At 38.1% G+C, this 14,581-nt stretch overlaps 1 protein-coding gene across 3 annotated transcripts in view; it reads right to left on the bottom strand.

Moving 5' to 3' along the window:
* Window positions 1-2,211: 2,211 nt before the first annotated feature.
* Window positions 2,212-14,581, bottom strand: part of gpsm2 (G protein signaling modulator 2) — an 87,617-nt gene continuing 75,247 nt past the window's right edge. For 2 of the 3 annotated variants that reach the window (XM_017495241.3, XM_047162689.2), the window contains one exon: window positions 2,212-5,517. In XM_017495241.3, coding sequence (XP_017350730.1) covers window positions 5,368-5,517 — 150 coding nt within the window. In that variant the 3' untranslated portion in view covers window positions 2,212-5,367. Of the gene's footprint in view, window positions 5,518-14,289; window positions 14,345-14,581 lie in introns of all 3 variants that reach the window. The other variant, XM_047162692.2, reaches the window with a different exon arrangement.

Here is a 14,581-nt window from a genome sequence, read left to right on the forward strand (position 1 = left end):
CAAAAAGACTTGAGGCTGTAATTGGTGCCAAAGGTGCTTCAACAAAGTATTGAACAAAGGCTGTGAATACTTAAGCTCATGTGCTTTTTTTTTGTTTTTTATTGTTAATAAATTTGCAAAGATTTCAAACAAACTTCTTTCATGTTGTCATTATGGGATATTGTTTGTAGAATTTTGAGGAAAATAATGAATTTAATCCATTTTGGAATAAGGCTGTAACATAACAAAATGTGGAAAAAGTGAAGCGCTGTGAATACTTTCCGGATGCACTGTATATATACACACACATACATACATACATATATAAATGTGTGATTAATTTCATACATGTATACACACACACACATATATATATACATATTATATATAAATAATTAAATGATATATATATATATATATATACACACACACACACACACACACATATATATATATATATATATATACATACACACACACACACACACACACACACGACAAGATGTAGGCCCAGGTCATTTCTCCCAGCATAAAATATCAGGACAGCTGGATCCATCTCATGCCTCCCTCTTTTCATTGCCCAGTTGTATTCTGGAGAGCTACATTTCACTTGTTTTGGAAACATAAATCAAAGACATTTCATATATTTTCTATAGAGAATGCATAGACTTTGTCATATAAATTAGAGTTGTATATTATTATTTTCATAATTAAACACACAGGTATCTGTAATTGTCAATTAATTACACCTAACATTAAAATTTATAATCATAAATATACTGACAAATGAAAAAAAAATTTAACCATTACAAAAATTATTCATCTTAACTTTTAATACTTTAAATAAATTTCACATTTAACTTTGCCTTTATTTAATATGCTATGTTATGTTTTTCTGTCTCTGTCATTACTCTTTCTGCTCTCTCTATTTGAATGAGAGCTTAGAATTTAGGAGCATACTCAAGCATACTTACAACAACCATGTATACAGGAATATTCAGATGCCTGTGTACATTTGCCTGCATTTTGACACTTGGACACTGTTCCGTAGTTAAGCCCCATGTGGTCAAACATTAATTTTATTTTAGAGAAAATATCTGTCTCAGGCAGTTCTGTTGGAATCTGTCAAGCCATTTAAGCTGATGGCAGCAGGTCAACCACATTTGAGATGAGTACAGCAAGACAGTCAAAACATATGTCTGGTAGACGTAATCTTGGTGTTAGTTGTAATGTCACGATTTGACCAGACCCTTTTATTCAGCTTCCAAAAGACCATGTAGCTTGCATGTGTATATTCGATAGTGGATCTCAGCATCGAGAGTGCCATCCCATTTCAAAGTGCTCCCATGATACCCAACTGTGTCAACAACATCCGACGTGCTTTGTACCATGGCTCAAAACAGGCCTCGCCTTGTCTTCTTCAGATTAATTGTAATGCCAAGAGCAACACATGCTGCAGAGAATTAAATTAATCTCCTGCCTGTCCTCCTTTGAGTGTGCTATTAGATCTGCATCATTGGCAGATCTAATATAGGCGTAATATAGACACAAAATATTTGTGTCTGTTTCTGTATTCAGATTAAAACCAGAAGTGGGTGCGGCCTATACAAGTATTTTTATTTATTTATTTTTTAACCCTGCCACTATGCCCTGAAAACACTAAAATAACAGGGCTGCTTCAAAACGAAGTAATTTTTCCATTCACAAACTATAACAGCAAATACCAATTTGCATAATTTTATTCAACTTCTGAACCATACAACTTGAAGAACATTCTGAAAAGCTTTCCATCTTCTATCTAATGTGACTGAGTAAGCAGGCTAACTATGTTTCAAAGCAGTGATGTATTTCCCAAATTGTGAAACTGTTATTTAGACTATAGTTGACAACAATTACCATTTATAAATATTTTATGAGATTTACTTTGGTTTTTAGGTTCCAGAAAGTTTGCTGGGCATGCTATCAGAATCTGATATAAAATTTGGACATAGTGCTTCTGTTAGCCAAAATGGGATCCAATAAACAGCATTCCATTATAGTGCTGGTATAATTTTCTGAGATTTTCTATGGTACCCATTATAAGATGGGTAAATCATGGTCATAAACGAATGCATGTGGTCGAGAACAATATTTAGAGAAGATGAGGCATTCAAATGATTCTCAACTGGTGTTACATGGCCCAATACATTCCCCCCACACTATTATGCCATCATAACAAGCCTGAACTGTTGACACAATCCATGGGCCAAATTTTATTGAAAATTAGTATTGAACGTGTAAACATATTTGCAGTGATACTATTCACATGAAATTTTCACCAGACATCAGTATTAACTCAAGAAATCCACACATATAAAGAATTCACAACATTAAAGTCCATAAATAAAGTTATGTGTAATAAAGTGGAATGACACATGAAAAAAATATTGAACATGCTAAGAAAAAGCATTTCTCCAAGGCAAGGTAAGGCAATGAACCAACTGAAATCGGTAAGTAATTATACCTCCTATCTGTGCAAATTAATATCAGCTGGTTTAGTACATTGATGGTCTATAAAAAGGCTTTTCCTTACTAAGGTGTCACACAAGAAACATCTCATGATGGGTAAAAGCAAAGAGCTCTCCCAAGACCTTCGTAACCTTATTGTTGCAAAACATATTGATGGCATCGGATACAGACGTATTTCAAAGCTTATGAATCTTCCAGTAAGCACCATTGGGGCCATTATCCGCAGGTGGAAGCAACATCACTCTGCCAGCCATGCAAGATTTCTGCTCCTCATAAGATTTCTGACCAGGGAGTCAGGAAAATAGTCAGAAAAGTAGCCCAAGAGCCAAGGACCACTCGGGAAGAGCTCCAGGAACACTTGGAGGCAGCAGGTACCATTGTCACAGAGAAAATAATAGGCAATGCACTCCACCATGGCCTCTATGCACTTTCACCCTGCAAGAATCCATTACTAAAGAAAAGGCATTTCAAAGCTCATTTAAAGTTTGCTACAACTCATTTGGACAATCCTATGAAATATTGGGAGAGTGTATTTTTGGCTGTCATACAACACACCATATTTGGAGAAGAAATGGCACTGCACATCACCCTTAAAACACTATACCAAGAGTGTAGTTTGGAGGTGGAAGCATCATGGTGTGGGGCTGTTTTTCATCGCATGGTACTGGCAGACATCATATAATTGAAGGAACAATGAATGGAGCCCTTTCCCGGGAGATTCTTGAGAAGAATCTGCTGCCATCCACCAAGAAATGACAGCAGATTTTTTCAGAGAAAAAAAATGAAGGTGTTATAATGGCCTAGTTAATCACCTAGCTTGAATCCAATTCAACAAGATTTAAAGACAATATGCTTAGAAGAATGGGCCAAAACCACACCTGAATTCTGCGGCCAATTAATTTCTTCATGGCAAATGGTCTGCACTTATATAGTACTTTTATCCAAAGGGCTTTACACAATGTCTCATTCTCCCATTCAAACACACTCACACACCAATGGTAGCAGAGCTGTCATGCAAGGTGCTAACTTGCCATCCGGAGCAACTTGGGGTTCAGTGTCTTGCCCAAGGACACTTCGGTATATGGAGTCATTTGGGCCGGGAATCGAACAGCCAGCCCTACGATTAGTGGACAACCCACTCTACCACCTGAGCCACGTCGCCCCTCCTTCATACAGGAAGTGTCTTGAAGCTGTCATTACAAACAAAGACTTCTCCACTAAGTATTAAATAAATTTCAGTTACTGTGTTCAATACTTTTTTCTTGTGTATATAAATATATTTACTGAAAAAAAAAAAGACACGTTCAATACATATTTTCCCCACTTTATAAGATTAGTCAGGACACTGTTTGGTTTCTGTGTGTAGTGCATCATGCCTCTGTGTTTAGCTGCTAGTGAGCAGGGTGATGGGAAAGGGGAGGGTTGTGAGCCCCCTGCTGGGAAAACAATTCACACTTCTCCACAATAACATTGGTTCACAGATAAAACAGACAGCACAACTAAAGCTTTTTTCACAGTAAAACACTGTGGACAACTGCCACAACAAAATTATGACATTTAAACCTAGTAGGCTAGGTAAAAACAAGGGTAAATCTTATAGCCCCGAGTGTCTCCTATCATATGAGCCATTAACCACTACTGTGGAGTAAGACAGCACAAATTCAATGCTGAACAGTGGGCACCCTAAAACTGGCAGAAATTTTGGGACCCCTTTTTTAGGGCCTTTGGTAAAAAGAGTTAATGGTAAAAATGGCCTTTGTAAAAAGATTTAATAATGTGATTAAAAACTTGTTTGCTGCTAATGAATTAAGTAATATCCAGAGTGTGAGCATAATGCTACTTTTTTATTTTTAAGTAACTGAAATGCCAGAAGTACACATTAACATGCACGAACACCCAGTTCCAACCATTTATGAGACAACTAATCAATGCAGTAATTGCAAGCTGATTGAATGTGCTGATTAGAATCTCTGCACCTTTCCTGGAGAAATAATTCCTCTTTCAGTACAAATAATTTAAAACTACTGCTTAAAAAACCCATACAAACAAAACTGTAAAAAGATACACCTGTGTATACACAGTGTTTTTATATTCAATAAAAACATACATATACTAATAAAAAATACACTAAAAACACTGTCTTGAAATATAAGCATTTCTTTTTACAATTTAGAATAACAATGCCATGAGTTGAGTCTGACATCAAATACCAAAATGTGCCTGTGTAGTTGCAACAATCCCATATGTTGTGGAAGTTTTAGTGGTAAACAAAATGTATCTCCAGAATTCCAGAGTGGTCCGTGGAGGATCAACACTAATATCACTGTGGGCAGTGTAGTGTGCATCAGGGTTAGGGTTTGTGTAAGTTTGTAACAGTGATTTAACACATCCATACTATTTTGTCTAGAATTTGTCCTAGACCATATGCATGAAACTGAAAACCAAAGGATAATTTGACTATTAAATCTACGGCTGGGCTCATGATGGTGCAACAAAAAAGTATTCACCCATCATCGTCAGATTGTGAGCCCAAATACATATGATACTATAACCATCCATGGCTGGGAGCCCAATGAGCAGAACTGACCATGCTCTCTGGGTGGGAGGGATAGATGGGATACTCTAGTCCATCAGAGCAACATTAACCAATCTTTATGTGTCGGACGAAGCAGGTGTTAGCCTTCACTGTACCTGGTTGGTAGTTGTTGTGTGATAGGTGAGAGCTGGCTTGGAGGTGGGAATTGGCAGGTGACAAATTGGGGAGAAAAATTGGGAAGCATCAAATAAAAAAACAAAACCCTATATAGCTGCATGTGTACACACACCCCTCTGCATGCTCAATGGAATGGAGGTCAGTGTGTGTGTGTATGTGTATAGTGTTCAGTCCATGGATGGCAATGTGACTCTTTGTTCATTCATCCTTTTGGATTGAGAGCGGACAATGAGACTGAAGAAGTCCTCATCAGGGATAGTAGGTCCATGGATCAGAGCAGGAGGAGGGGCACACCTCTGTTCATCTAAACGAGAACCCTGAAAGAGAGAGCAGTACAGTACAGAGTGGGAGAGAAATAGTGAATATGACAGAATAAGAGAAGCAAGACGTGTAAAAGTCTCCAGTAGCATTCTTAGTCACAATATGCATGGAAGTTAATCATAATAATTCATACCCACTGTTTCAAATGTTTTAAGAATTATGTCAGTCAACTGGTATAAAATAGCTGAAATGACCATGAGAAAAGGGGAGCAACTGCAACTGAAAATGGCGATCCTGATATTACTCAGAATGATGAGCAAATTAGCAAATATGCTAATTAGCAAAATATGATTGACTCACCCATTCTGCAGTGGCAATAAATGTGACAACTCTCAGAGTAAAACGGCATTAATGCCAAAATCAGACAGTTTTACAACCATAATGCTAATTTAAAGAAATATGATTACTTCCCAGAGTGTTATTCACGTGGGAAAGAGAGACATACTTTAAGGGAATGCAAGTTTTTCTTAGGAGAACAGCTCCTAAAATTGATTTGAACCAGTTACAGACTATGGTAAGCAGATTGAGCAAGGAGACTGAGGAACTGCATGCTCACAAGGAGTAGCAGGGATCTAAAGCCATGTCTCCTTCAGCATAGGGATCACGGGTCTCCATTTCAAGTGTAGCAACCCATCACGAGACAATCATGGTAGAGCACTAGTAAATATTGCTGTTAGAGACGGATGCAATGATTGGTTATTATTATGGTATATAATCTTAGGCTCAGATATCATGACTAAGTGTGGTTATATCATTGACTATGGCAACAATAGTATTTTGTGTAATCCTCAGTGTGAAGACGCAGTCATAATAATCTTTTTTCCTCCCTCTCTCCTTTCCCCCAAGCCCCACACGAATTTATGGAGATACTAGAGATCCAGATCCTTTCTGACTCTGGATGGAGCTCAAATCTTCTCTAATTCCAGACTGCTAGGACTACGGCTGCTCCTAAGGCCATACAGACTTCATATAAATCCATAATGAACTTTTTCACATTATCTGTTGTTACCCAGATGAGGATGGGTTCCCTTCTGAGTCGGGTTCCTCTCAAGGTTTCTTCCTCTTAAAACATCTTAGGGAGTTTTTCCTTGCCACCGTTGCCACTCAGTGGCTTGCTCAGTTGGGATAAATTCACACCTTAAATATCTGTATACCATGTTGATATTTCTGTAAAGCTGCTTTGAGACAATATCTATTGTAAAAAGCACTATACAAATAAAATTGAATTGAATTGAAAGACAAGGTTGTGGAGATTTCTAACATGCTATAAATGCAATAAAAAAAAATCAGAGGATTATGATTGAGATACATTGTTATCAATGGAAGATTCTGAGTTATCAAAACTGTTGGATCAAAACAGATGTTTTTGCTAATTCAAAGCATGATAGTGGCCATGTTGATACTAGTGTGATGGAAGGTTCATGGACATGACCAACCCTCCCTCAGACAGTACAATTATCCAGATGAGGCAGATCCCTACATACAGCATATTGTGGATTCTCTGTTAGAACAGGGTATTATTAGGACTTGACATTAATTGGCCTGTTCACAATCCAGACAATTTTTGGAGATTGTGTACAGACAACAGGGAGCATAACAAAAGTACACCCACTTGTATTGTATTGATATTGGCATCTCTCTTGCCAGAGACTGACAATTATTTGGCTCTTGACCTGTCCCATGGTGTCGGGTGCCAATACAAGTTTGCTTTTAAGATCAAAAACACACAGTAAACTTCGAATGTCCCCCCACAAGGTTTTGTGAATTCACCCACTCTGTTTCACCAATGGTTAACAAAAATATTGGAAATGTTTTCTAAGCCTGAATGTTTGATTCAGTATGTGGATGATTTGTTGTTAGCGACCGTTACCAGGGATGAAAATCTCTTTGCTGGCAGAATTGTGTCAAGTGTCTTTTATTGTCATTTCCACCATATACAGCTGGTACAGTACACAGTGAAACAAAACAACGTTCCTACAGGACCATGGCACTACATAAAACAACACACTAACCATATGAGATGACAGGGAACTAAATAAGACCTACACATTTCTACATAAAGTGTATGTGCAAATGTGTTCAAACAACATAGACAGACAATACTACTAAAACAGGGAAATAGGTACAGTAAATGACAGCATAGCACAGAGCAGTACACAGTTCTAATATGGAAGGGTCAGATATAACAGGTAGTGCAAAAAGATAACAATATAATACAAAATGCTGTGAATATAAACATAACATACCATGACATAGTATACCATAACATATATGGACATAGCAGTTACTACAGTAGCAGCCAGGTGTGTGTGTGTGTGTGTGTGTGTGTGTGCGCACGCACGTGTGTGTCAGTCCAGTCTCTGAGTATTGAGGAGTCTGATGGCTTGGGGGAAGAAACTGTTTTCTGACATTATACCTTTTGCCAGATGCCAGTAGGGTGAAGAGTTTGTGTGAGGGGTGTGCGGGGTCCTGCACAATTCTGGTGGCTTTGCGGATGCAGAATGTGGTGTAAATGTCTATGATGGAGGGAAGAGAGGCACCAATGATCTTCTTCATGATGATGGCTTCTGTTGATGAATTGCTTCAGTTATTGGAAGTGGCAAGACTCAAATTGAATCCACAGAAAGTCCAGTTGATTAAGTCAGAGGTTACTTCTCTTGATGCCTAGGTAAGGAGGGCGCACACCTGATTTGCACAAGGTGGAAATTATTCCAGTTCCTGTATCCATGATAGCTTTGAGGTCATTTTTAAGAATAGTTGGATTTCATTGAAGGCTTCGCAGTTGCTATTGCAAAACCTCTGAACTGTCTCATTTCAGGAAGAAAGAAAAAGAATAATTCAGCATTGCTTACTCCAGACAGAACACAACCATTATTTTGCAGATAGCTGCAGCAGAGGAAGCTCTTCTGGCTGTCCTCCTGAAGGAGCTACAGGGAAATTTGTGTCCCATTGCTTATGCTTCTCAAGTACTCTCTCCATTTGAAAAAGGCTTCTGACTCCTATTCAAGACATATCTTGTTGGCTCAGTGGGCAATTTCCCCACTTTGAATGTTTTCAATGAAGTGACACTGCATACTCCACACACACCTCTACAGCTTCTTTTGAATAGCAAAGTGAAGGTTATATCTAGCGCCGGTCTAGGCAGGTGGACCTTAGATTTAGGATCCAAAAACATGAAAACTGTCTACAAACCCAACTCCATGCTGCCACGAACACTTCTGCATGAAGGCACTCCACACATTTGTGAACACAAGCACATCTGACCCCCTGAAAGTGTTTTTGACGTCAAAGCTATTGAAGGAGTGTGGATGTGGATGTTGATGGCTATAGGTATTGGCAAGAGGGGAAGTACCATATTATTCATTCTGACAGAGGAAACTTTCTGCATAAATGTCTCTTATTTTTCAGCTCAGTAAGTGGAGGTGACAGCATCATCACAGACTTCAGAGGTTGTCCCAGATTTAGACTTGAATATTGGTTCAGATTCGACAAATGTGGAATTACTACTGGGGAATTTTAGAATAGGAATTTTCTGCCCATTAGGCAGAAAAGAGGTTTTACCAGTGCAGATGGCTGACCTCTGGTTCACTGTTGTCCAATAACAAGCTTTATGGTCAGCTGCTAAGAACAGCATACATAAGATTGCATTGTTGAAAGTTAAAGCACACTAGAAGAAAGGGACCAACAAACATGGTGAGGTAATTTAATAGTTGATGAGCTAGCAAAGAAAGCTGCTGACACGCAAGTGTCACACAGCAAGAATCAGTTGCCGCTATCAACATTAGAGAGCAGGCAGACCCTAAAAGCATTCAACAGAGTGATACTTCAATAATAGAAGCAATCAGACTGAAGAGCAATGACAAATGATTACAGATGGTCCATTTGCACAGCTAGTCATACATGACAATGTGTTACTATACAGATGTGGTGACACTCCAGTGTGAATTCCATCTTGAAGATTGCGGAATGATATTTAGTATCATATCCACAATCAGGGGGGACACTTGGGTGTAACAAAAGTTTAAAAAAGTGTATCTAAAAAGTTTAAATAAAAGGATAGAAAACATGTTTTGGTGGCCAGGTATAGATAAGGACATGAAAGGTGGATTCAGATACATTCTGGTTGTTGTTGGCACATTTAGCAAATGGGTTGAGGCATTTCCAATCAAGGCTTCTCCCACAACATGAGTGCATTTGGAACAAATTTACTGTAGATTTAGTTTCCCAGTATAGCAAGCGACAGAGGCACCCATTTCACAGGGGGAAAAACAATGCAGATCTTGAAAAACTGCTTGGAATAAAGCATCAGCTTCACTCGCAATCATGATGAGTAAAAAGATCAAACAGAACATGGAAGACAGCCTTGAAAAAAAATTATGTTGGAGAACAGTCACATTGCTTCTTTTGGGCCAAGAACGGCCCAACGGGGGACTGTAAGAAATAACAGACTGCCTCTAAGAAGATTCCACTCCAAGGTAGGTGTTAGAACAAGCTCATCTCCCAAAAGGCTTAATTATCATAGGGACAATTCATCTCAGTCTCAGCAATAGGTGGATAATATCACCTGAAGTGAAATTCAATCAATTGAAGCATGGGAGTGGCAGTGGGACATTAAGAACCATCCTTGAACAAAGGTGTATGTGATATAATTATCATTCAGAAAGACATCTGTCTAGACAATCATATCACCCCACAATTTGGTCACACCTGTCATGACATCAAAAATATGAGAATGGAAAAGGATCACTTCAATTGTTACCTTTAATTTCAATTTAGAGTGAGACTTCATTTGCAGTGCCCAGCATAAATGAGTACACCCCAACAGATGTCTCAGAAAATCATCTGTCTCTTTAGAATGAATACTTTCTATAGGACCCTATACAATAATATATTCCAGCAACCCTGGTTTATTGGTTGCAAATGTGATGTCAGTACAAAAAACAAAACTGAAATATTTTTTACAAAGTGATTTAAGACCATGGTGCAAACATTAGTACACCCCAAAGTAGCTTTTAGGAATTAAACTTGATAAAATGCTAATTAACTGGAATTCAACAACATATTAGTCTGCTCAATCATCACACAGGTGGCTGCAGGATAATTGACAATTAAGGATGGTATTTAACCCATAAATTCCCCTCTCATTCAATGCTGACAATAATGGCACCACATGGAAGAGAAATGTCACACGACATGAGAAAGAAAGTAATTTCTTTAAACAAAAAGGTCAGGGCTACAAGATAATTAGTAAACAGGGGTGACTTTCCCATGACATGATATAACGTATGCTGCAGAGGAGTGGCATGCATGGGTGTCATACATGAAGGAAGCCACTGCTAAAGCCCATGAACAAAAAAGCCCATTTAGCATTTGCCAGGGCCTATGTTGCCAAAGGTGAAGAATATTGGGACTCCATACTTGTCTGATAAGACAAAGGTAAATTTTTTTGGAATTGATGGCATCCAAACTGTATGGTGTCGCAAAGGGGAAGAGTACAATAAAAAATGCATGGTACACACAGTAAAGCATGGCAGTAGCAGTGCTCTTCTGTAAGTTGTTAAGAGTGCTGCAGGTGTCTTTGAATTACACTTCATTGACCATGGCATCATGATATCACAGATGTACTACTAAATACTGAAAGAGAAGGTGCTACCATCTCTCCATGCCCTGGGTCGCTGGACACTCTTTCAACATGATAATGACTCAAAACATACATCCAAGGCCACTGCTGCATTTCTGAGGAAGAACACTGTGAAAGTGATTCAGTTCTGAAAAGACATTCAGCATCCAGGCTCTGAAAGAACTCATTCTCTAAGAATGGAGAAATACAGTATAGATGTGGCAGTATGTCAGCAACTTGATCACTCCATGTCCAGAAGAGTTGGTGCCATTCTTAAAAATCATGCAGGCCATACAAAATATTAGATTTGGTAGAATTTGTTGTAGGATGTATTATTTTTGCAACACCTCATTTGAATAAAATGTATTATGTGCCCTTGTCACTGCTGTGCTGCAATAAAAATTTTCATTGAGATCTGCGACATCCTCATCATTTTTCACCAGTATGTTTTGAAGTCAGCCAGCATTTTCCCCATGGACTCGGGCAGTTGTGCATTTTCAAGGATCTTAATAAAATCTTGAGCCGCTGCGGATGTCAAAACAAATGTATGCTCCCCTAATGTAAGCACCACAATTTTGCGGGGTAAGCAAATCCCCAATATATTTGTCGGCCAATTAGGAGATTTTTTTTACCATATAAAACGCTCAAAGCTTTTCATTACCTCCATAGAAAAGTCCTGAAAAAATGTAGTCTGCTGTTGTTGCACATTCTTTGTCAGTATAGCATAGAAAATGACTGTGATGTAACATCAGCGTTGGACAAAGAAATACAAAGATGGGCCACAAATGTTCTGGAATGAATATTAACCTCTACCAATTGATGGAAAGGCCAAAGAAAGGATCTGCTGATGATCCAAAACATCACTTTGTTTTTACAGTGCACAAATCAAGTGGACCACAAACAAGCCACAAATTAACTGTAAAAAGGGCAAAAAGTAAACAGCGCCCTCTGCTAGGCCTAGATACGTCTTGTCCTTTTTTTTTTTTTAAGAAGGTGAATATTCACCACCTGGGTTCAGCAGAGGACTACAAAATTTACTGTCACCATCGCATGGCTGCTTTTGGACATAGCATGTTCCCACATTAGTTTCCCAGCAGCTGATGTACACTATCCTGCACAAAGCAGATAAGGCAGGAATTTCCCCCACTTCAATTGGGGTTATGAAGGGGCTTTTGCTGTTTATTACTGGTTATGGAAATTGTGATCAATAGATTGATCAGTGGAGGGAATTGTGGAAATTAATCAGAAAATACATTTTATATTTTTTAATGACATATTTTATATTGCACATGATTCATTTTATTATAATAATTTATAATACTGGTCTTTATGTAATTCGGAAAGCAACTCTGAATTGGGGTCTACATGTGGAGGGCAACTTGACATGAGAAAAATTCATTATTATGAAATGGCCTTAATTCCTTGAACTTGGAGCAGAGTGCACACATCACTATCAGGACAAGAGTAGAACAAAAACATTAAATTGCCCAGGCAGGCTCCAGTCACTCTATATAATAAATGTAGTATTTACCAAGTTATGCAGTGGACTGCTTAAGATGAGGATAAGTAAAAACCTTGATAGATTAATAGGCAGAACTCATAGTACAGTATAGGAAGTATGAGCTCATTATACCTCCTACAGTGTAGGAGGTATAATGTTGAGATCAGATCAGAATGAAGAAGGTGTGATCTTTGTGACTTTGATCATGGCATGGATATTTGTACCAGCAGGGCTGGTTTGAGTATTTCAGAAATCCTATTCCCTAAATGCACTATTATTATTATTATTATTATTATTATTATTATTATTATTATTAGGGGCTGAGCACCAATGGTGCAAGACACCTATTGTTTTTCTGTTTTCTACTGATTTTTCCTTATATCATTTGAAGAATTTGTGCTAAATTCACAATTTTCCCCCCTATAATTCTCTGGAATATGCTGAAGTGAATGCACACCAACATCTGAAATTCAAGTGTACTTCCATTTGTTCATCTTGGATTTTGTCAAAAGCTGTTTTTTCCCCTACTACTCCTCCTACAAATTATGTCCAATTAACACCAACATCTTCAGACCAACCTGAACAAAAATAATCTAAATAATGTTGATATTCTAAATGATATGCCAACAAATCTGACAGCAAAACCGCCAAACAGGAAGTGAGGCTTTATCTCAGTAACAAACTTGCACACTTATACAAATCTTGGTTTAGGACCATATCAACTGGTCAAAAGTTACAATAACATGGTGGAAATACTTCCATCTAAGCTCAATTTTTGCTTTTCCTCCTCTTCTAAATCTTGTCCAATCTTTACCCAATTTGGCTCACATCATATTGAGAACTGTCTAAGCAAAAGTTATTAAAAGAACTCTGGCATTCAAAGCAATTTTCCCATAATGGACTGGCAAATGTGTGGAACTACAAATCATTCATAATCCCTTTGCCTATAGTTTTGAATCTGCTTTTTGATTGCTTATGCAAAAATAAGTGGAATACCAAAACTACCACAACATAGCTATGTGACATGTCAAAATGCTCAACTCAATGAGAAGAATGGAATTGTGTGTATTCTAGTGATGTCACATGCCCACCATATGACATCACATGCACGTTAACCCCCAAAATAAGTGGAATCACAATACTACCACACCATAGACATGTGACACATCAAAACGCTCGACTCAATGAGAATTGCCTTATGGGTATTCTTGTGACCTAACCATTGCACATAAACGGACTGCCATAAAACCTATTATATTAAAAACTTGAGTAAAATACAAATATTAAAGCTCACGATATGACCTACTGACCGACATGTGCAGCTGCATGTGGGTGTGCATGGGCACACTAGTTATTAGTATTCTTCTGAGACTCAAAATTTCTAAATGCTACTGCTCCCAGAGCTTTCTGACTTAGTGTGCTACGACTTTTCTAACGAATTACAGTTTTCCTGTTAAAGAAGCTCAACTTGGCTAAAATTCCCATTGACTTCCATAAGAAATTTCTGACTGTTATAAGCTCTTTTCAAGATACTTCCACCAAACTCAGCACAGTCCTTCAAGCTGTTTATGCTGTACTTTTTCTAATTGATTGGACTTGCTTAGATTGGCACTTAGATTCAAACTCCAACTGTTAAAAGTCACACACCTGTATGCGCAAGGCCTGAAGCCCCTTTCCTCTCCCTCTCACCCTGTCAGTGTACCTGTAACAGACAGTCACTTCATCTATCGCACTATGAATGCCATACACTCTCCATACATTTCTTTCTATCAATCTACCTGTATCACTCGCTCGCGCCATCTGACTTTCTACTTGTATCACTCTATTTGTCATCTATCTATCCACTGAAATATCTTTAAGCTTATGAAACATAACAGTTTCAAACTTTCAGACAGGCTTTGTAATAGGAATCCTATATCCTATCCTATATTTTCTATCA

This window comes from Ictalurus punctatus, chromosome 20, assembly GCF_001660625.3.
Source record: "Ictalurus punctatus breed USDA103 chromosome 20, Coco_2.0, whole genome shotgun sequence".
NCBI lineage: Eukaryota > Metazoa > Chordata > Actinopteri > Siluriformes > Ictaluridae > Ictalurus > Ictalurus punctatus.